The 21,444-nt window shown below is 41.2% G+C and overlaps 2 protein-coding genes across 5 annotated transcripts in view; one reads left to right on the top strand and one right to left on the bottom strand.

The window, feature by feature from the left end:
• XPO5 (exportin 5) overlaps nucleotides 1–7,803 on the bottom strand; it is a 38,844-nt gene extending 31,041 nt beyond the window's left edge. Inside the window, exons 1-5 of the mRNA XM_047795308.1 lie at nucleotides 7,513–7,803; nucleotides 5,949–6,070; nucleotides 4,360–4,432; nucleotides 2,060–2,197; nucleotides 1,727–1,909 (exon numbers count right to left, since the gene is read on the bottom strand). Of these exons, the coding sequence (XP_047651264.1) occupies nucleotides 1,727–1,909; nucleotides 2,060–2,197; nucleotides 4,360–4,432; nucleotides 5,949–6,070; nucleotides 7,513–7,617 (621 nt within the window). The 5' untranslated portion in view covers nucleotides 7,618–7,803. The remainder of the gene's footprint in view (nucleotides 1–1,726; nucleotides 1,910–2,059; nucleotides 2,198–4,359; nucleotides 4,433–5,948; nucleotides 6,071–7,512) is intronic.
• A 113-nt stretch (nucleotides 7,804–7,916) lies between these two features.
• Nucleotides 7,917–21,444, top strand: part of POLH (DNA polymerase eta) — a 33,291-nt gene continuing 19,763 nt past the window's right edge. The window contains exons 1-4 of one of the 4 annotated variants that reach the window (XM_047795309.1): nucleotides 7,917–8,206; nucleotides 11,459–11,599; nucleotides 11,832–11,966; nucleotides 15,730–15,947. In XM_047795309.1, the coding sequence (XP_047651265.1) occupies nucleotides 11,463–11,599; nucleotides 11,832–11,966; nucleotides 15,730–15,947 (490 nt within the window). In that variant the 5' untranslated portion in view covers nucleotides 7,917–8,206; nucleotides 11,459–11,462. Of the gene's footprint in view, nucleotides 8,207–11,458; nucleotides 11,600–11,831; nucleotides 11,967–15,729; nucleotides 16,111–21,444 lie in introns of those variants that run through there. The other 3 variants (XM_047795311.1, XM_047795312.1, XM_047795310.1) reach the window with 3 other exon arrangements.

A 21,444-nucleotide genomic window follows, 5' to 3' on the forward strand; every position in this document is an offset into this window, starting at 1 on the left:
TGGCTCAGTGGGTTAAGGGTCTGATGTTGATCCTGGGGGAATGCAGGTTCGATCCCTGGGATTGCTCGGTGCATTAAGTACCTGGTGTTGGGAGTTCCGGTCGTGGTGCAGTGGTTAATGAATCTGACTAGGAACCGTGAGGTTGCAGGTTCGATCCCTGGCCTTGCTCAGTGGGTTAAGGATCCGGTATTGCCGTGAGCTGTGGTGTAGGCCAGTGGCTACAGCTCCCATTAGATCCCTAGCCTGGGAACCTCTATATGCCACAGGAGCGGCCCTAGAAAAGGCAAAAAAAAAAAAAAAAAAGAACCCAGTGTTGCTGCAATATGCAGCGCAGGTTGCAGCTGCAGCTCTGATCTGGTATTGCCAAGGCTGTGGGGTAGGCTGCAGCTGCAGCTCTGATTCAACCCCTGGCCAAGGAACTTCCATATGCCACAGGTGTGGCCCTAAAAAAGGAAAAAAAACAGGACTTGAATTCCACCACAAACATTTATTAGGGGCCTTCAATAATTATCTCTGAAACTCGGTTTCCTCACCTATAACATGGAGACAATACTTTCCAACTCTTGGGGTTTTTCTTCTTTTTAGGGCTGCATCTACAGCATATGAAAATTCCCAGGCTAGGGGTTGAATTGGAGCTGCAGCTGCTGGATCCGAGCTGCATCTGGGACCTGAACCACAGCTCACAGCAACACCTACAGGATCCTTAGCCCACTGAGGGGGGCTGGGGATAGAACCTGCATCCTCATGGATTCTAGTCCGGTTCTTAATCCGCTGAGCCACAATGGGCCACAATGGGAACTCCTCTTAGGGTTGGTTCTGAGCATTAAATAAAACATGTGACGTGGGAACATGTGACGTGGCAGATACTAGGTACTCACTGTGAGATTCTCCCTACCCTGACAGTCATAGTACCTTGTCATCATTTACGTTAATATCTAGCACTTCCCTGAAAAGAGATGTAAGGAAGCTGCCAGGGGCACAAAAAAATAATTTCAATGAATACTTTTTTTGTGTGAAATAAACATATATAAGGATTCTAGACTAGGGTTCTGAAACCTCAGGATATCAACATTTTGGGTCAGATAATTCTTCATCGTGGAAGACTGTTCTGGGCATTACAGAATGTTTAGTGGCATGCCTGGCCACTACCCACTAGATGCCAGGAGCAACTCCTAGGGGGCAAAATTGCCACTCTCATTGAGATCTGCTGTACTACATTAACTTTCACACTGCCTTCTCCTGAAGGCTCTATGAAAAATGACAATGACTGGAAAGATAATATCTGGCTGTGTCTCTTCTGCACAAGAAAAAACCTCATCCAGAAGAAATACCAAAGATCATGTAATCAAGATTAATAAAACTTGGCACTTACGACTGCAAAAATGACCAAGATCTCGCTTGATCATTTCTAATACAATTCAAGACAGAACATCTTTATTATGGTTAAATAGGACAGGAGTTCTCTTGTGGCTCTCAGCAAGTTAAGGATCCAGCGTTGTCACTGCTGTGGCTTGGGTTGCTGTTATGGCACGGGTTTGAACCCTGGCCTGGGTACTTCCGCATGCTGTGAGCACAGCCCCCCAAAAATTAATTCTAGTTTTTCCTGCCATCTTTGTTTCTTTTCCTCTTGTAAAATAGACTTTTCTTTTGCATTAACTTCAAAAAAAACCAAAAAACCCACGTGTATTAGAAAAGAGTATTTCGGGGAAGTGGGGGTATCCCTTACCACTTGTTGGTACTTGTTTACATTTTCTTGAAGAGTGTTAAGTAGAAAACTGAAGATTTTTTCCATGTTCTGGGTTAATGTTTGCTGGATATCCCTTCTTCTTTGAGGGGGCAAGGTCTGAAAGGTCACGACGTCCTCTGCTAGTCGCAAAAGGATGAACATCACTAATTCTGTCTGTGTTTCCTATACCAATAGAAGTAAGCCAGTTAAGATAAACTAGAACATCTTTTTCATTATAAATGTCCAAAGGCACTTTCCTGCTGACAAGACAAACAAATTCCTAAAGAGCAAACAAAACCAAAAACCTGAATTAATAAAAGCTGTATCGCATACCCCTTGTTTGGAAAGAGTGTCCAATTCTACCAGCATGTCTGGCCAGTGCTGTGGCCACTCTCGCTTGATCATTTCTACTACTATTCGAGACAGAACATCTTTAATATGGTTCTCCTCTTCCAAAATGTCCAGTGTTCCCTGAAAAAGAACAAGAGATATTAAGAGGTCTGCAAGACTGAATTCAAGGGGAAAAACTGGGCTTTAAAAGGGTACAAGGAGTTCCCGTCGTGGCGCAGTGGTTAACGAATCCGACTAGGAACCATGAGGTTGCAGGTTTGATCCCTGGCTTTGCTCAGTGGGTTAAGGACCCAGCGTTGCCGGAGTTGTGGTGTAGGTCAAAGATTCGGCTCGGATCTCGAGTTGCTGTGGCTCTGATGTAGGCCAGTGGCTACGGTTCCAATTAGACCCCTAGCCTGGGACTCTCCATATGCCAAAGGAGTGGCCCTAGAAAAGGCAAAAAGATAAAAATAAAAAAATAAAAAATATAAAAGGGTACAAAACCCATGAGCAGGCCTACTTTTAAACTAATCTGAACAAACAAACCTGTTCTCCATGTCTGAGTCACCTGTCCTGCATTCTCACTAATCATTCTTCCCACTTAAATAAAGACTGGCAGAGAGTGGTACCAGCTAATAAAATGGCAATCACATGGAGCAAGGAAGACATCACCATCCTTCTCTTTTAACAAACTCAAGAGACTCTCATTTTGTAAAAGGACCAGGGTAGAAGAGTATGGAAATAAGGAAAATAGTGAGACGCTGGTAAAATGGGAGAGTTAGGAGCAAGTAAATATTTTACCAGTAGTTCCATTATTGTAACGTACAGAAAGGCCATTACTGGGACTCTCTTCTGAAGTCTGATACCAAGATTAATGAATTATGACTTCTACCAAGTTTTCTCAGAACTAACAAAATACAAACCCTAGCTAACTAAGTTAGTAATTTTGAAGGTAATTTTTTCCCCCTATTAAGACAGGAGATGGAATTCCCATCGTGGCTCAGTGGAAACCAATCTGACTTGCATCCATGAGGATGCAGGTTCGATCCCTGGCCTTGCTCAGCAGGTTAAGGATCTGGTGTTGCTGTGAGCTGTGGTGTAGATCACAGACCCAGTTCAGATCCCACATTGCTGTGGCTGTGGGGTAGGCTGGCAGCTACAGCTCCAATTTGACCCCTAGCCTGGGAACCTCCATATGCCAAGGGTGTGGCACTTAAAAAAAAAGACACTAAGATAAGACTGCAGATGAAAAGGGGCATCAATTCCCCTTTTCATGCCTTTTGTGAAAAAACAACAAAAAGGCTATGGATACTAAAGCTTTTTTTTTTTCTTTTTTTGGCCACCCTGTGGCATGTGGAGATCCCGGGCCAGGAATCAGATTGGAGCCACAGCTGTGGCAATGCCAGATCCTTAAATCACTGCACAAGGCTGGGGACCAAACCTGTGTCCCAGTGCTCCAGAGACACTGACAGTCCCAATGCACAACAGCAGGAACTTCTGTTTGTTTGTCTGTTTTAATGGCTACACCCACAGCACAAGAAAGTTCCCAGGCCAGAGATGGAGTTCGAGCCACAGCTTCAACCCACACCCAGCTGCAGCAACGCTAGATCCTTTAATCCACTGCATCGGGCTAGGGGTTGAACCTGCACCTGCAGAGCAACCCAAGCCACTGGAGTCTGATTCTTTTTTTTTTTTTTTTATTACTCAGTGAACTTACTACATTTATAGTTGTACAATGATCATCACAACCCAGTTTTATAGCATTTCCATCCCAAATGTGCTGGGGGTTTGGGATGGAGTCTGGTTCTTAATCCACTGCACCACAGTGGGGACGGACTCCAACTTTTTAAAAAATTTCATTAGAGTGTAGTTGACTTACGATGTTGTATTAGTTTCAGGTAAAAACATAAAGTCATATTCTAACTCCTGAAATAACTCATTCAGTATATTTTTTATTGCTAGTATCATAAAAAAATTGTTTCCAAATAAAAGGAAACAACAGCAAAGTGCAATCTAATTTAGAATTGATTAAACTAGAATCTTATTCATTTACTAAAAATGTTTAAATATTTTCTGCCATTTTTATAATTTTAAAAACAGAAATCAACAGTAAGGGATTAAGAGAAATGTGATATACTATGATTAATAGAGATGGAGGTTCCTTTCATCTTGAACATAATATTCAATACTATGCAAAGCATGCTGTTTGACCTACATAGAACCAGTAGTTTTTTATATAAATGCTATGTTGGAAAAGTCACATTTTGTCTAAACTACCTGTCTTTCGACAAACCATTCCTTACATTTGCAGTCAGCTCCATGACACTGTTCTTCAGATAGACCTTCTCCAATCGAGACATGCTGTTCCACCGAAACCTGGTCACCAAAATGCACAAAGTTAACAGAACTACATTAGAAGTCTTCTCTCCCAAAGAGACTAGCTTTGGCTCCTGTGTTAAAATTCCACTGGTGATTTCACTAAGAAATTATACTTTCGATTTTGTATCTTCCCAAGAATGAAGAAAAAGCAGTCCACTTTTAAGCAAAATACTAGCAGAAAAATCCTTGAGAAAGCTTTATAGAGGCAGTGGTCCGTTAATTGGAATCTACACAGGATTTGTGCAAAAGCGAGCTCTTTCTCTTGATTTTATTGACAGACCAAAAGCAAATATATACCTGGGACAACTGCAACAACATAGCTGCTTTTCAGAAAATAGAATCTTGACAGCTCTATCTCCCTTTCTGCACCAGCTTACAAAGTAATAGCACAATTCCAGAAAAACTTTGGTTAAATCTCAAAGGCTGATTCTTCTGATAGTCACTGGGGATACTCAAGTGACTCAAGATAGGAATGGTTTTCAGTTACTCTCATATAATCCTACTTGAATTTGCCATTCAGAAGGAACACCCTCAAACTTAAAAGAAAAAAAAAACAAAAAACAAAAAAAGGCACAGTGCCTAATCAGAGATTTATTTACCAGTATATTGAATTATTCTAAAAAGATTTTTAGGAGTTCCAGCTGTGGCCCAGTGGAAACCAATCTGACTAGCATCCATGAGGATGCAAGTTTGATCCCTGGCCTTGCTCAGTGGGTTAAGGATCTGGTGTTGCCATGAGCTGCAGTGTGGGTTGCAGATGTGGCTTGGATCTGGCATTGCTGGGGCTGTGGCAAAGGCCAGCAGCTGTAGTTCCAATTGGGACCCTTAGCCTGGGAACCTCCATATGCCACAGGTGTGGCCCTAAAATGCTAATAATAATAAAATAAAAAAAATGTAACAAGATTTTTGGGGGGTTCCCATTGTAGCTCAGCAGTAATGATCCTGACTAGGATCCATGAGGATGCTGGTTCAATCCCTGGTCTCACTTAGTGGGTTAAAGGATCCGGCATTGCCATGAGCTGCGGTGTAGGTTGCAGATGTGGCTTGGATCTGGCGTTGCTGTGGCTGTGGCTTAGGCCAGCCACTGTAGCTCCAATTCGACCCCTAGCCTTCAAACTTCTATATGCCGAATCTGTGGCCCTAAAAAACAAAAATAAATAAATAAACAATTAAACAAACAAATAAATGAAAATGAAAATTTTTCAATTTAAAAATTTAAAAAGAGTTTTAGGTTTGCTAGCATATATTAGGAACTCAATAAATGCTGGCTACATGACTATGAGCTAATATTTGCAGAATGCTTAGCGCACTCTACACAAAGGAAGAATCGGAAGCAGAAAAAGGTTAAGTTCTAGATGAGAGCTCTGTGAGGCTGTGATAACCTCTCAGGGATTATTCCTTTCTCCCTGGGATTGCGCTTTTCTATTCACCTAAAGAGTACCTCTGAGTTACACAAGAAATAAAAGATTTGCTTTCTCACACACTTTGGTGGTAAGCTCCAAAAGCTCCTTACTTGACAACATGTTCCAGGATCTGAAGGCCAAAATGTCTGACGATGGCAATTTGTGTTTTTTCAGCCAAACGCAAGCCACAGGGGACACAGATAGGGCACTTTTCTTTAAACTCCTCACAAAACTGAAAAGAAGAAAAATCAGTGTTTCCCTTAGAAGCCAAAGTGAGGGGGACTAAAAAAAACCCTTCATCTTAAAACTCCAATCTGTGCTATATTTTCAAGTTGCAAAATCTACGTCAATATTATATGAATAAAGAACTGATAAACACTCCTTTGATAGTTTGATTTCCCATGCCATGGCCAACTAATGTTGGGGGGAAAAATGACCTAAATGAGTAAAAAATTATTTTAGACACATTCCCTTGAAGTACATAGGGGTGAAATGAAAACAATTTCTAGGATTCACTTTTAAAATCCTTTGGTGAGGGAAGGGATAAAACAAATGTGGTAAAATCTTCACAACTGCTAAGTTTAGGTGAGGTATATAAATGATTATTGTCCTATGCTACTTTTGTGTAGAAAAACAAACCTAATAGAACCCAAATGTTTCTGATTCCAAATCCTGTGGCACACATCTATATAGCCTAGTTTCCTTCTAATGAGGCTGACTCTATGAAGTTACAATAGAACCCAAATGTTTCTGATTCCAAATCCTGTGGCATACATCTATCTATATATCGCAATTTCCTTCTAATAAGGCTGACTCTATGAAGTTACATCTCTTAAAATACACAGAGCACAATTATTTTCTCCTAGTGGAGAAAACCCACATACATTGTTTGATGGGAGAATAAGCTCGAATTGTATTAGCATTACCAAATTATACAAGAGTCAGTCCCCATAGCAGAGCACGCGGCAGTCAAGCAAACTACTTTTAGGAAACCAAAGGGCCCTTGCTAAAATGCAAAGTAAGTGGTAGAAGTTCATCTTTGCCCAAAATAGCCCAAGAGTATCACACAATAAGAGACCTGGTGGGGGGGGGGTGTGAGAACTAGCCCAGAAATACCCAAGACACAGAAGAGAGAGGGTTAGGGAGAAGTCTAAGGATGCAAGTAAAGGGTCACAAGAAGGGCTTGAGTTCGGTTAGAGTGGGTCGGGAGACTGAGTCAGCAGAGAAATGTTTAGTTCAGGGGAGACCATAAAGAATGTAGCTGGGGTTGGCGACCGGTTGGACACGTGCGCTACAAGACGAGGGGATTTTGGGGATGTGGGGTTTGGGAAAATAAAGTGGGTGCAGTCGGCTGCGGAGAGGGTCGTGGCGCGGCCAAGAGTGAAAAGAAGTGGGGAGAGGGGGAGGAGAAAGCAGTGGGAAGTGGTGGCGAGAAGAGGCGGTCACAGGCAGCTATGGATCAGAGTGTCCCGAGAGAAGGGCAGGCGCGGCAAGTAGAGAAGGCGGGGAGTGGGAAGAGGCGCGGAGAGCGGCTAGGGGAAGGCCCCCCGGGGTGGGGGGACCGAGGTCCAAGGGCCGCGTGGGCGGGAGGCGGCCGGAGTTATTGGCTGCGCCAGGACGGCTGGGGCTGGGGGAGGGTCTCGGGGCAGGCCCAGGGCGCCAGACCCCAACTACCTTCAGGGCTTCTAGCCTGTAGCGCTGAGTCGAGCTGGGGTCCATCATGACCGTCACCGCTTTCACCAGCTCCTCGCACAGCGCGTTCACTTGATCCATCGCCATGGTTAGTGCCACGCGCCGCGAGCACGCACCACGGCCGTCCCGGGAGCACGAGGCAAGGACCGCTCCCTGGGCGGGCTCACAAGCTGGTACCGGGCCGCGGCGGGCTGGGGTGGGGGGGCGGTGGGGAGCTGGAGGAGGAGCGTGAGCAGCAGAAGATCCAGCCGGGAAGAAGCCGGCGCTGCGCACGCGCCCAACCCACCACTGCGCATGCGCCCGCGGAAGTGGCGGCTCCCTTGTGACGGTTGCAACTCGGTGGGCGGAGCGGAAGACGTAAGGGCCGCGGTGCGCAGGCGCGTCAACCGCCCTCGGCGGCGCGCGCGCGGTCTGATCGCTGACGGGAGGGGCTGTGGGCAGATCGCGCTGGCTCAGGCTGAATACGTCCGGCTGTGCGGGCTGTTGCCCCAGGCAAGGATTGTCTGCAGCCCTTGGTCCTTTCCTTGGTCTTTACCGGCAATAACTCTCTCGAAACCGACTGATCCGCTGCCGGAAAGAGGACCGATATTCAAGACCCCTTCATCTTCCTTCCAGTGGACATCGAGCCTCGCATCGGCCGCATCCGCGGGTGGCGGTTTTGCCAGGTGTCACATTGGTAGGAGAATTTAGAACCGTTCGATTTCTGTTTTTAGCCTTTTCGTGTTATCTTGGCTATTGGTTGTATAATGTAGCAGTGACTGGTGACAGCATGCGGCCTAAATTTCATGAAATAGAAATACTTGCTCACAGAGAAAAGGCCTTGGTATTTATTGCCTCTTAAGAGGATTTTTATGGAGGGAAAAAAAAGGTAGCTCTTAAACCTTCCTCTTCACCTGTTCTTATTTTCCTCGGATGTATCGTCTGATCGGCATCAAACTTGTTTTGTGCAAATTGGGATAAATTGAGATTTTTAAAGATGAATACTTGCAAATACTGAAGGTTTGTGCACTTTTGATAATTCGAAGTGCCAAGATTTCAAAGTAGTGTAATCCTTATTCCCAAAGGAGGGTTTTGGCAGAAAGTGCGTTTCACTTTTCATCTTTACACAACTCTTATTTTTTCAAGCAAAATACGTAAACTGAAAATTAAAACAGTTAAAATCTGAATATCCGTTTTGGTGTTTCTGCGTTTAGGAAATGTTTGCTGGGCTTAAGTCACTGCTCCTAATTCCTACTCCACTGCTAGTATTTGTATCTAATATGGTACTATCTGGGGGGGGGGGGGGCGGTGAGTGTGTGAAACAATGAAGTACTATTTTTAGTCTGGCGTTATCTGTTCCAGTGCTACAAAAAAAGCGCTTCCAGATAAAGTGATTGCTGGCATGGTTTTAGCTTGTATAAACACTTATATAACAAGTGTTATATAAACACTTATACGTGTTTAAAGTATCACATTCTGCCTGTCTTAGGTGGGTGGAATTTGTAAGGAATTAATAATGCCTTGACAACTCTGATTTTTTTTAATTCGTCATTTTTCTAGCTTTGTTGTTGCATGACACTGTTTTCAAGGTGAATGTTAATTTTTGAAACTTTTTAAACAAGAATACAGTTGAGTGCTTACTCAACTGTATAACCTGTGTTTTTCATATTTAAATAATGAATTACTGGTGTTTCTATAAGTATCTCATTTGTTTTAGGTCAGTGGTTCCTAATCGGCTGTATATTGGAGAGAACTTTCAAAAATCAGGAGGCCCAGGGAGTTCCCATTGTGGCACAGTGGTTAACAAACCTGACTAGTATCCATGAAGATGTGGGATCGATCCCTGGCCCTGCTTTTGGGTTAAGGATCTGGCGTTGCTGTGAGCTATGGTGTAGGTCACAGATGTGGCTAGGATCCCATGTTGCTGTGGCTGTAGCATAGGCTGGCAGCTACAGCTCTGATTCGACCCCTAGCCTGGGAGCCTTCATGTGCCCAGGGTGCTGCCATAAAAAGACAAAAGACACACACACAAAATTTAAGATGCCCAAGTCACACACACACACAATTAAATTAGATATCTGATGGTAGAAGTCAGAAATCAATAGTATGTAAAAGGTTCCTAGGTAATTCCAATCTGTAGCAAAGTTTAGAAGCCATTGCATTGTTTTATATTTTTTCTTCCAGATTTCTAATAATGTTAAATGAAATATTAGTCTATCCATAAGTTTTGTTCTTTTGATCTAGCATCCATACCTTTATGTATGACTCTCTATGAATAGTATGTAGCATTGTTTTCTTCTTGTTTTTAAAAATTTACATGAATGGGAGTTCCTGTTGTGGCTCAGCGGAAACAAACCCGACTAGTATTCATGAGAAGTCAGGTTCTATCCCTGTCCTTGTTCAGTGAGTTCAAGATCTGGCATTGCCTCCATGAAGGTCCCAGGTGCAGCTAAGATCCAGCATTGCTGTGGCTGTGGCATAGGCCAACAGCTGTACCTCCGATTCTACCCCTAGCCTGGGAATTTCCATATATGCCCAGGGTGTGGTCCTTAAAAAAAAAAATTACTTAAATGGGTAGAAAGTCACCATTAGAACACTGCAAAGTAATTGTTACAGGCCAGATCCACTGATGGGTGCTTAGTGGTTAAATGTTGAGGAGAATCAGGATGTTTGCATAGTCCCAAAGTATCTCGACTAAGGTATTAGTTACAAAAGGAAAAAACAGTAACTCTGCAATGAGAAACCTAGCAAACACTATTACAGCTAAATGATAAGCTTAGCATCGCTAGTATTGACATAATTGACATTGTGTATCTGCCAACATGGTACACAGAGAAAAGCAGAACATGTCCATAATATTCTTGCCTAAAATGCATAGCCTCAGTCTAATGAAGAGAAAACAGCAAACAAACCTAAATTGAAAAGATATTCTCAAAGTAACTTAGTAGTTCCCTTCAAAAGTGCAGGGCAGTTCCTGTCATGGCTCAGTGGTTAACGAATCGACTACGAACCATGAAGTTGCGGGTTCGATCCCTGGCCTCGATCATCGGGTCAGGGATCCGGTGTTGCCATGAGCTATGGTGTAGTTGCAGACTCTGCTCGGATCCTGAGTTCCTGTGGCTGTTTCGTAGACTGGCAGCAACAGCTCCGATTAGACCCCTAGCCTGGGAACCTCCATGTACTGTAGGTGTGGCCCTAGAAAAGATAAAAAAAGACCAAAAAAAAAAGTGCCAAGAACATGAAAAACATGAAGTGTCACAGATTGGAGAAGACTAAGGAGACATGATGACTAAATTGAATCCCAGAACTAAAAATGGGCATTAGTGGAATAACTAGTAAAAGTCAAGTGAAGTAGTATGAATGTTATACCAGTTTTCGTTTTTAGTTTTAATAATTGTGCTGTGTTAATGTTAGCCTTAGGGGGAAGTGGGTGTAGGAGAGCCCTATTATATTTGCAACTTTCCTGTAAGTTTTAAAGCATTTCAGAATAAAAAGTTTTAAAAAGTCACATGGCTGCTATGATATTATATATCATTTTCTGCTTATCTTTTGCCTGAATTGGTATTTGAGATTTGTCTTTAAACTAGATTAACTGTTGGCCTTATCCCTCCACTGATGTGCATTGTGGTTCTAATTTGCATTTCCCTATGACTAATGATGCTGAGCCCGTTTTCATATGTCTGTTGACTCTTCATTTATTTTCTTTTGTAAGGTGTCAGTTCTTTTGGGAGATGGGTATTTTTAAAGCTTTTAATATTTATTACCTTCCTAAAGTTGTATCAATTTATTATTCTCCTACCAGCAATGTATGAAAATGTCCGTTTCATTCTCATTAGTTTCCATGCTCCCATGTTTAGATAATTCAGCAATGGAAGACTGACGATGTAATTTTTCTTGGTACTTTGGCTTAGGTATCCTTTCTAACCGTCCATAAAATTTTGTCTTACAGAAAAATGTCTAATGGACAGGACCGGGTAGTTGCCCTACTGGACATGGACTGTTTTTTTGTTCAGGTGGAGCAGCGGCAAAATCCTCATCTGAGGAATAAACCTTGTGCAGTTGTGCAGTACAACTCATGGAGGGGTGGCGGGTATGTACCGTAGTTACTGTTATAACTTTCAACTGCTATTTTTATCTGTAAGAATACATGGCACTATGCTACATTTGAGATTTCTCAACTGCTGTGTTTGAGAATGAATAGTAGTATCATGACCTAAAAGTTTCTATTATGAAGTTTATAGCTTATTCATCATGTTAAATTTTAATGATTTTTGCTTGTGATCATGTATTATTTTTTTGTTCCCCTTTTTTCCTAACCATAGAATAGTTTCAGTAAGTTATGAAGCTCGTGCATTTGGGGTCACTAAAAGCATGTGGGCAGATGATGCTAAGAAGTTATGTCCAGATCTTCTCCTGGCACAAGTTCTTGAGTCCCGTGGAAAAGCTAACCTCACCAAGTAAGAAACAAAGATTACAGGGAATGGAAGACTGGGAAGAGTTTCATGAGGCTTAGAATTAATGTTTCTAATTTGTTTTGTGTAGGTAACTCTGAAAAAATTCCTTTTCAGTCAGTGTGAAATGAAAAAATTTTAATGCTGTGTTTTAAGAACAATTCAGGAGTTCCCGTCGTGGCGCAGTGGTTAATGAATCCGACTAGGAACCATGAGGTTGCGGGTTCAGTCCCTGCCCTTGCTCATGTGGGTTAAGGGTCCGGCGTTGCCGTGAGCTGTGGTGTAGGTCCCAGACCCGGCTCGGATCCCTCGTTGCTGTGGGTCTGGCGTAGGCCGGTGGCTACAGCTCCGATTGGACCCCTAGCCTGGGAACCTCCATATGCCGTGGGAGCGGCCCAAGAAATATCAAAAAGACAAAAAAAAAAAAAAGAAGAAGAACAATTCAGAGTCATTATTACGTATAATAATTGCTACTTTTAATGCCCTTTCAGTTCCTTAATTATTTAAAAATTGGTTGTTATATTTAAGACTTAATATCAGTTCCCATGTTGTAAAGCCAAAAGTCTGAAGTATTTGGAGTAATTGAATTGGCTGTGAAACTAAGAGTTTTTCCAGAGAAGGCTAAAGTCAGATTCACATTCTAGCACAGTATCTGGAATCATTTGCCAGAACTGAACAATCTCGAAGAAGCTTACCTTCTCTGTTTTTAAACTGAGCTACCTCTCCCAGATTTTAGAAAGTTAGCTTTGGAATGAGAGACATTAGTATAGGCATGGCCAGGTTAGAGGTAGCTACAAGCCCCAGCAGTTGTAACATTCTAAGAGCTCATATATATTGAGCATATGTCATATGCCATTCACCGGCAATGTCTCTTAAATAACACATTGTTAAAAGGTAGGTTTTAGTATTACCCCACTCTCCACTCATCCCTCCCCTCCACACACACACACACACACACACACACACACACACACACACACACGTGTGCGCACACACAGATGAGGAAACAAGTTTAGAGAGGTTAAATAATTTAAGTTCTCACAGCTAGACAGTAAAAGGTTTCAGTTTTTTTCAGATTTCCACATTGTCACAGTACACTACACTGTGTGATGTGTGTAGTGATCATGCTTTGAATTGGAACTTGAGGTGTTCTTGAGTTCACCTATAAATTAGTCTAAAGGTGGAGTGTCACAGCCAACCTCCTCACATTGGAGTTATTGCCAGAAAAGAAGAGATTTGAAGTTCTCTTGTGGCATAGTGCGTTTCACTGCTGTGGCCCCAGCCACTCCTGTGGCAGGTTTAAACCCTGGCCCAGGAACTTCTGCATGCCATGGGTGTGGCCAAAAAAAAGAGAAACAGAGAGAGATTAGACTTAAGGTGAACACCCTATTAACGATCTGGCGTTGCCGTGAGCTGTGGTGTAGGTCGCAGACGCGGCTCGGATCCTGCGCTGCTGTGGCTCTGGTGTAGGCCAGTGGCTATAGCTGTGATTCAACCCCTAGCCTGGGAACCTCCATATGCCGCAGGAGCGGCCCAAGAAAAGGCAAAAAGACAAAAAAAAATGAACACCCTAATCCTAAAGTAGAATTAATTTAGCTAATGTCCTTATGCTACATTTCATTGAATAGAATTTTATGCTGGTAAAGACAAAGAAACTTCCTAGAAATATAGTTGACTTCAGGATGTGATTTAGATCATTTACTTTACCTTTTTTAAAATTTATTTTACTCTTAATATCTTCATCAAAAAAAAATCTTCATTGAATAATGAACAAAGGCATTTTCAGAAAATTTATGAGTAAAGTAGACCAGAGAGTTATTAAGACCTAGTAATTTAAAATTACTATTTTAATAATTAAACTGAGATACTAGGTTATAAAAATATGATTTGCAAAAACATATATATGCTCTAAGTTTATGAAATGATCTTATTTTATTTATTTATTTTTTTTGGCTTTTTGCCTTTTCTAGGGCCGCTCCTGCGGCATATGGAGGTTCCCAGGCTAGGGGTCCAATCGGAGCTGTAGCCGCCAGCCTACGCCAGAGCCACAGCAACTCGGGATTCGATCCACGTCTGCATCCTACACCACAGCTCACGGCAACGCCGGATCCTCAACCCACTGAGCAAGGGCAGGGATCCAACCTACAACCTCATCGTTCCTAGTCAGATTCATTAACCACTGAGCCACGATGGGAACTCCTGAAATAATTTTAAAAATACCTTGGAGTAACTACTTCAGAGTCAGTGGAGGAACACAAACTACTACAGTAGAGTATCCTTTCCTTGCTCTGTAGATGTGTGAGTATATTGTGTGCCTATGTTCTTGTGCATGCTCCCACTCTTTTTTTTTTTTTTTGTCTTTTTGATATTTCTTGGGCCGCTCCCGCAGCATATGGAGGTTCCCAGGCTAGGGGTCCCATCGGAGCCGCAGCCGCCGGCCTACGCCAGAGCCACAGCAACACAGGATCTGAGCCGAGTCTGCAACCTACACCACAGCTCACGGCAACGCCGGATCGTTAACCCACTGAGCAAGGGCAGGGACCGAACCCGCAACCTCATGGTTCCTAGTCGGATTCGTTAACCACTGCGCCACGACGGGAACTCCTCCCACTCTTTTTTTTTCCTTTGAGTCTGACTGTTCTCTGTCCAGCCCAACAAATGAGTAAAAGACAAAAAGCAAAATCTTTCTCTAGTTTTTTTTCTTTCTCTACCATTTGAGAATGTTTTAAAACAATAATTATACTAGTTCTTATAAAAGTCTTAATGAAGAGTTACAAATATTTCCATTTTTGTGATAAATAGGTTCAACAAAAACAAAGAACTTGCTAAATTCAAAATAGAAAAATCCACATCTTGCCATAGAAGACTAGCTTTATACAGCCAGAAGAGTTGGTTGTTATGGTTTGACTAGAAAGTAACATAGTGAGATTGGTATCCCTGAGGTAAGGCTGTTTGCTTACCCAGATGCATCACCACATTCTAGGCATTTATCTTCAGCTTGATAATTTGAATGTTGCTATATTCAGAAGTGATTGGAGTTGGTTGGTTTTGGTTTTGTGAGTGTGTATGTGTATGTTTATAAATAGTGAGGGTCAGCTCACATGTTAGATTAAATGTTGGGTGAAATATAAAATCCATATGCTACTTTGTTAATTTATAATGAAAAATACCATCCTGGGTTTGCTGATCAGTGTAGTGTTCTCTATAAGTTACCTCTTGTGTCCGGCTCCTTTTTTTTTTTCTTCCCTGCTCCTGTGGCATGCAGAGGTTCCTGGGCCAGGGATCAAACCTATGCCACGACAATGACAATGCTCTATCTTTAACCCACTGAGCCACCAGGGAGCTCCAAGTTACCTTCTATATGAAGATAAAAGTAGAAGCGGATTACTATGTGATGGGTATTTGAAAATAACAAAAGGAATAGGTGATCATAGTAAAATGTTTCCTAGTTAAGCTAGTTTGAAGCTTTCCTTTCCTCTTCAGAGAGATTCTTGTCATATAGGCATGTTTGTGGTCTAAATGCTTTCTGCCTTGGTATGCTAGTGTCACACTAAAAATGTGGTTCTTTCCCTTGCTTCTGTTATTGACCTTCTGTCTGCTTGAACTCTCTAGTTGGACTACTGTCTAGTCTCTGTCAAGCCATTCCTCATGTTAAGGAGACCTTACACTGATTATGTGTATTAGTCTATTATGAGAGTGGGGGATGGAGCTGACCGTCTCAATGTTGTCTCCACTTATTGCCTACCCAAATAACCCTTAAATGTTTTAGGTACCGGGAAGCCAGTGCGGAAGTGATGGAGGTAATGTCTCGTTTTGCCATGATTGAACGGGCCAGCATTGACGAGGCTTTTGTGGACCTGACCAGTACTGTACGAGAAAGACTGCAAAAGCTCCAAGGTCAGCCTGTCTCAGCAGACTTGTTGCCAACCACCTACATTGAAGGGTTTCCCCAAGGCCTTACAACAGCAGAAGGGACTGTTGAGAAAGGTACTTCCATAGCATCATATTGCTTCTGCTTCCTGCCTTTGGAACCTGCTTTGCTTGGTCACGCTGATCCTTCTTGGATTGATTGAGCGGAAACTTAAACTACAACGTGAATGAATCACAAGGACTCACATGGAAGGATATACAAATTCTCTTATCTTTCCAGGTATATAGATTTGAGAAGCTGTAAAATCTGTATACAATCAAGTTTCTCTTTAGACATAACTAGGGCAGATTATAAAGTTATCAATAGAAGTCTGGCTGAGCCCTTCTATCATTTGTAGGTTAATTTATATTGTAACTTGGTTTCTATGTTATAAGAAGGGTGAGCTATTTATATTTAAGGGGACCTCAAGAAGAGGGAGTTGAGTTACTCAAAATTTCTAATCACTTCATACATAATGTCATCAGTAGGCTGCTCATTTTATTTTACTTTTCCTCTTCACAGTCATTCCCCTGCTCCCTTCCTACTCCACAAACCCTCTGGCACTCATTGATCTCTATCTTCTTAAATATGTATATATCTTTTAAAATTGTACAGTGTTGGAGTTCCTTTTGTGGTTCAGCAGTGGCTCAGTGGTAAAGAACCGGACTTATATCCATGAGGATGTGGGTTTGATCCCTGGCCCTGCTCAGTGGGTTAAGGATCTGGTGTATCTGTGGCTGTGGTGTAGGCCAGCAGCTGCAGTTCCGATTCAACCCCCTAGACTAGGAACTTCCATATGCCACAAACGTGGCCCTAAAAAGAAAAGAAAAAATTATACAGTGTTGCTTTGTATGCGTGCTTTTAATTATTTTTGTTTGCTGTTATCATTTTTCCTTTATTTTATTTTATTTATTTATTTGTTTGTTTTTTGATTGTGCCCGTGGCATGCAAAAGTTCCCAGGCCAGGGATCGAACCTGCACTGCAGCAGTGACCCAAGCCATAGTAGTGACAAGGCCAGATTTTTAACCCACTGAGCCACCAAACTCCCTTTTTTTCCCTCTATTTTATTTACTTATTGAAGTGTAAGTAATTTACTATTGTATTGGTTTCAGGTGTACAACATAGTGATTTAGTATTTTTATTCTTTATGCTTCATTTAAAGTTATTGTAAAATAATGGCTATATTTTCTTGTGCTGTACAATAAATTCATACTGCTTATTTATTTTTTACATAGTAGTATGTATCTCTGAAACCCCTATCTTGCCCCTCCCCTTTCCCTCTCCTACTGGTAACTGCTAGTTTGTCTTCTATATCTGAGTCTGTGTTGGTTTTGTTATATTCATTTGTTCATTTAATTTTTTAGATTTCACATAAAAGTGGTAATATATAATATTTATCTTTGATTTATATGTGTGTTTTTTAAATTTGTGCTTTTTAATTACAAACTGTATTGGGTTATTATAGATCTCTTAATTTTCTTTCATTGGTGATTTTATAGACCTATCCATGCAGCTATATTTATGTGTAAATGATTCTGTTTAATTACAGCATAATCCATGGTATGGATCTATCAAGTTTCCAGAGCATTTTCCTAGTGATGAGCTCATTGGTTGCTTCTAACTTCCTTCTGTTTATTTTATGAATGTCCTTATGAATCCTCTTTTGGCCTTATGCAAGGGTTTTCCTGTGAAATAGCTTCAGGAGTGGACTGCTAGACCATAGGATATACAAATACACTTAGTTTCACTGCCAAATTGCTCCCAACATCACTGTCACAATTTGTTCTACCTCTGACAGTGCATAAGAATTCCTTTTTCCTCCACATCCTCACCAAGGTATTCTCTAATATTTAAAAATATTTGGCAATGCTCTGGCTATAAAGGGGTATTTTGATGTTTTTGGTTTGTTTTATGTTTCTCTATTCACTAATGGAGGCTGAGTTTCTCTTCATGTACTTGTTAGTCAGTTGAGTTTCTACTTTTATTAATTGCTTGTTTATAATCTTCACCTAATCTTCCATTGAATTTCATGCTATTTTTTTTCTTTCTTTCTTTTTTCTTTTTTTTTTTTTGCAAGAGTTCCTTGTGTATCCTAGTTACTGGTCCCTTGTCTTTTTTTAGTTTTTGTTTTTTAGGGCCGTAGTCACAGTATATGGAAGTTCCTAGGCTAGGGGTTGAATCAGAGCTGCTGCTGCCGGTCTGCGCCACAGCTACAGCAATGCAGGACCTGTACCGCAGCTCACAGCAATGCCAGATCCTTAACCCACTGAATGAGGCCCGGGATCAAACCCGCATCCTCATGATACTATTGAGGTGCTCAACCTGTTGAGCCACAATGGGAACTCTGCATTTAGTGATTTTTATTTTTTTTTTTTTATTTTTTCTAATTTAGGGCCACACCCATGGCATATGGAGGTTCCCTGGCTAGGGGTCCAATCAGAGCTGTAGCTGCTGGCCTACACCACAGCCACAGTAATGCGGGATCTGAGCTGCATCTGCGATCACAGCCTATGCCACGGCTCATGGCGATGCAGGATCTTTAACCACTGAGTGAGTGAAGCCAGGGATCGAACCCACAACCTCATGGTTTCTAGTCAGATTGGTTTCTGCTGAGCCACAACAGGAACTCCTAGTGATTTTTAAATTAAAAATTTTGAATTATATTTCTAACCTCCTGAGATTTGGAATCCAGTGTGTTTTCCCTATTCTTTCTCATCTAAATTTTTAATTGATATAATATACATAAAGTGTACAAACTATACACTTTATAGTATACTTTGACTAATTTTTACAAATCAAGTCCACTTGTATAAGCAGCACCTAGATGAAAAAGAAACCAGAATCCACCCTTGCCTACCCTCCCAGCTCTTATCTGTCCCTCCCCCAGCCCCGTCTCTTACATAATCACTGTCCTGATTTCTATTTAGCTCATTTTTGAACTTTATAAAATTGAAATCATGCAGTATACACTTGAGTCTGGCTTCATTTGTTCCACGTTGTGAGATTCATTCATTCTGTTGTATGTAGTTGCGTTTACTATCACTGCTGTGTAGTATTATATTGTATGAATACACCACAATTTATCCATTCTACTGTTGATGGATATTTGGGTTCTTTCCAGTTTTGGACTACTAAGAATGCTGCTTCTGTGAACATTCTTGCAAATATCTTTTGGTGAACAAGTATGTGCATTTCTATTGGGTATATGACTGGAAGTGCTCAGTGGTGGGGTTTGCTTCTATTCAGCTTTAGTTTGCCTGTGGTCAGCATTAGTAGACACTACCAAAAGTTTTCCAAAATGGTTCTCTTGATTTATAATTCTAAATTTAAATTTAGCAGCATATGAGAGTTCTAGTTGTTCTACATATTTTGTTTTCAGCATCTTATCCATTTTAATGATCATATAGTGAAAACATGTTGTGGTTTTAGTTTGCAAGTCTCTGGTATTAATAAAGTTAATACCTTTTTATAAGTTTGATGACCATTCTTTCATGAAGTGACTGTTTAAGTATTTGCTCTTTCTTTGGTTGAATTGTCTTATCTCATTCATCTATAGGACTTCTTTATGTATTCTGGATATGAGTTGTTACCAGATATGTATATTGTAATATCTTCTAGTTTGTGGCTTATATTTCACTCTCTTAATGGTGGCTTTTGATGAACAGGGGTTCTTTTTTTTTCTTTTTTTTTTTGTCTTCTTTTTAATTTGATCCAGTCTATCTTTTTTTTTCTTTATGGATAGCATTCTTTTTTTTTTTTTTTGTCTTTTTGCCATTTCTTTGGGCTGCTCCCGCGACATATGGAGGTTCCCAGGCTAGGGGTCGAATCGGAGCTGTAGCTGCCGGCCTACGCCAGAGCCACAGCAACGCAGGATCCGAGCAGCGTCTGCAACCTACACCACAGCTCACGGCAATGCCAGATCCTCAACCCACTGAGCAAGGCCAGGGATCGAACCTGCAACCTCATGGTTCCTAGTTGGATTCGTTAACCACTGCGCCATGACGGGAACTCCTATTTTATGTTATTTTAGAAGCTTTATTTTGCCTCTTACATTTAGGTTTACAATCCATTATGTGTGTGTCTATAGGGTGTGAGGTAGAGATCAGAATTGCTTTTTTTATTATATGAGAATCCAATTATAACATCCTTCTTAAAGCTCTGCGCTTCTCTGTAAAGGTTTTGTGCATTTGTTATATTCCTAAATTGCTACTATGATTTTTGTATTTTTTTCTATTACAATTTGCACTTGGTTATCGATGTGTAGAGGAATGATAAGTGAATTTGGTAGTAAGTTCCTCTTTAATTTATCTATCTGACAAAAACTTGAGATATAATCTGCATGAAAGTGCTTTAATAAATAACGTTTAAAAATAATTTTATTAGGAGGTCCCACTGTGGCTCAGTGGGTTAAGAAACTGACTAGTATCCATGAGGATATGGTTTTGATCCCTGGCCTTGCTCAGTGGGTTAAGGATCAGGCGTTGTCATGAGCTGTGGTGTAGGTCACAGACGTGGCTTGGATTCCCTGTGGCTGTGGCTGTGGTGTAGGCCGGCAGCTGCAGCTCCAATTTGACTCCTAGCATAGGAATTTCCATGTGCCCCAGGTATGGCACTAAAAAGAAAAAAAAAATGTTTTTTCTTACATTAGAATAAAAGTAGGTTAATAAAAAGTTACTTTTGTGGTAATATTAGATCATGAAAGTTCCAGATACCAGATACAGGAGAATCTGGGTCTTATTTTTTAATCAAATATGATGAAAGTAGAATTCAGCTAGATCTCCCAGAACAAAGATTTTGCGCCTAGAGGCTTTTCAACACCTTTTAGTAGACATTTTCTAATACTTTTTTTTGTTCGTTTTGCTTTTTAGGGCTGCACCCGAAGCACATGGAGGTTCCCAGGCTAGGGGTCCAGTTGGAGTTACAGCTGCCAACCTATGCCACAGCCACAGCAGCATCAGATGTAAGCTGCCTCTGCCCTCCACCATAGCTCAAGACAATGCCAGATCCTTAACCCACTGAGCGAGGCCAGGGATCGAACCCACAACCTCATGGTTCCTAGTTGGATTTATTTCTGTACTTTTGATAAGGGCTATATTTAAAATAATATATCCATTCTCCCTTTCATATGTAACATGTACTTTTAGAACTATTACTTTGTAACATTATTCTTAATTAGAAGAGCTCGTTTGGTAAAAATCTTTGAATGTTAGACATTAACCAAAAAGATACAAATCTATATAGCAAGTTAGCTTCTTCTAGGAGCTTGTAAGGGCAGTCTCTTGCTACTTGTAGAAACAATATAGATTTGTCCAGAAAAAGCTCTAAGAGATTTTCACTTATTTCTAGTTATAGTGGTGAATTTTCCACAGATTTCATGTTTTAAAGTAAAATGTGAGGTGTTAAATAGTTGTATGACCGCAGATCTTTTAGTTCTTTATAGAGAGAATACAGTGGACAATGAAAATGTGCCACTAGGAGGTGAAGTTATGGTATATTTTCCTTTATTGATCGATTATTATTTATTTTTTTCTGGGGCCAGAGTAAGGAAGGTTTTTTGGGGGGCAAGGTGTTCT

Source organism: Phacochoerus africanus, chromosome 9, assembly GCF_016906955.1.
Source record: "Phacochoerus africanus isolate WHEZ1 chromosome 9, ROS_Pafr_v1, whole genome shotgun sequence".
NCBI classification, from domain to species: Eukaryota; Metazoa; Chordata; class Mammalia; order Artiodactyla; family Suidae; genus Phacochoerus; species Phacochoerus africanus.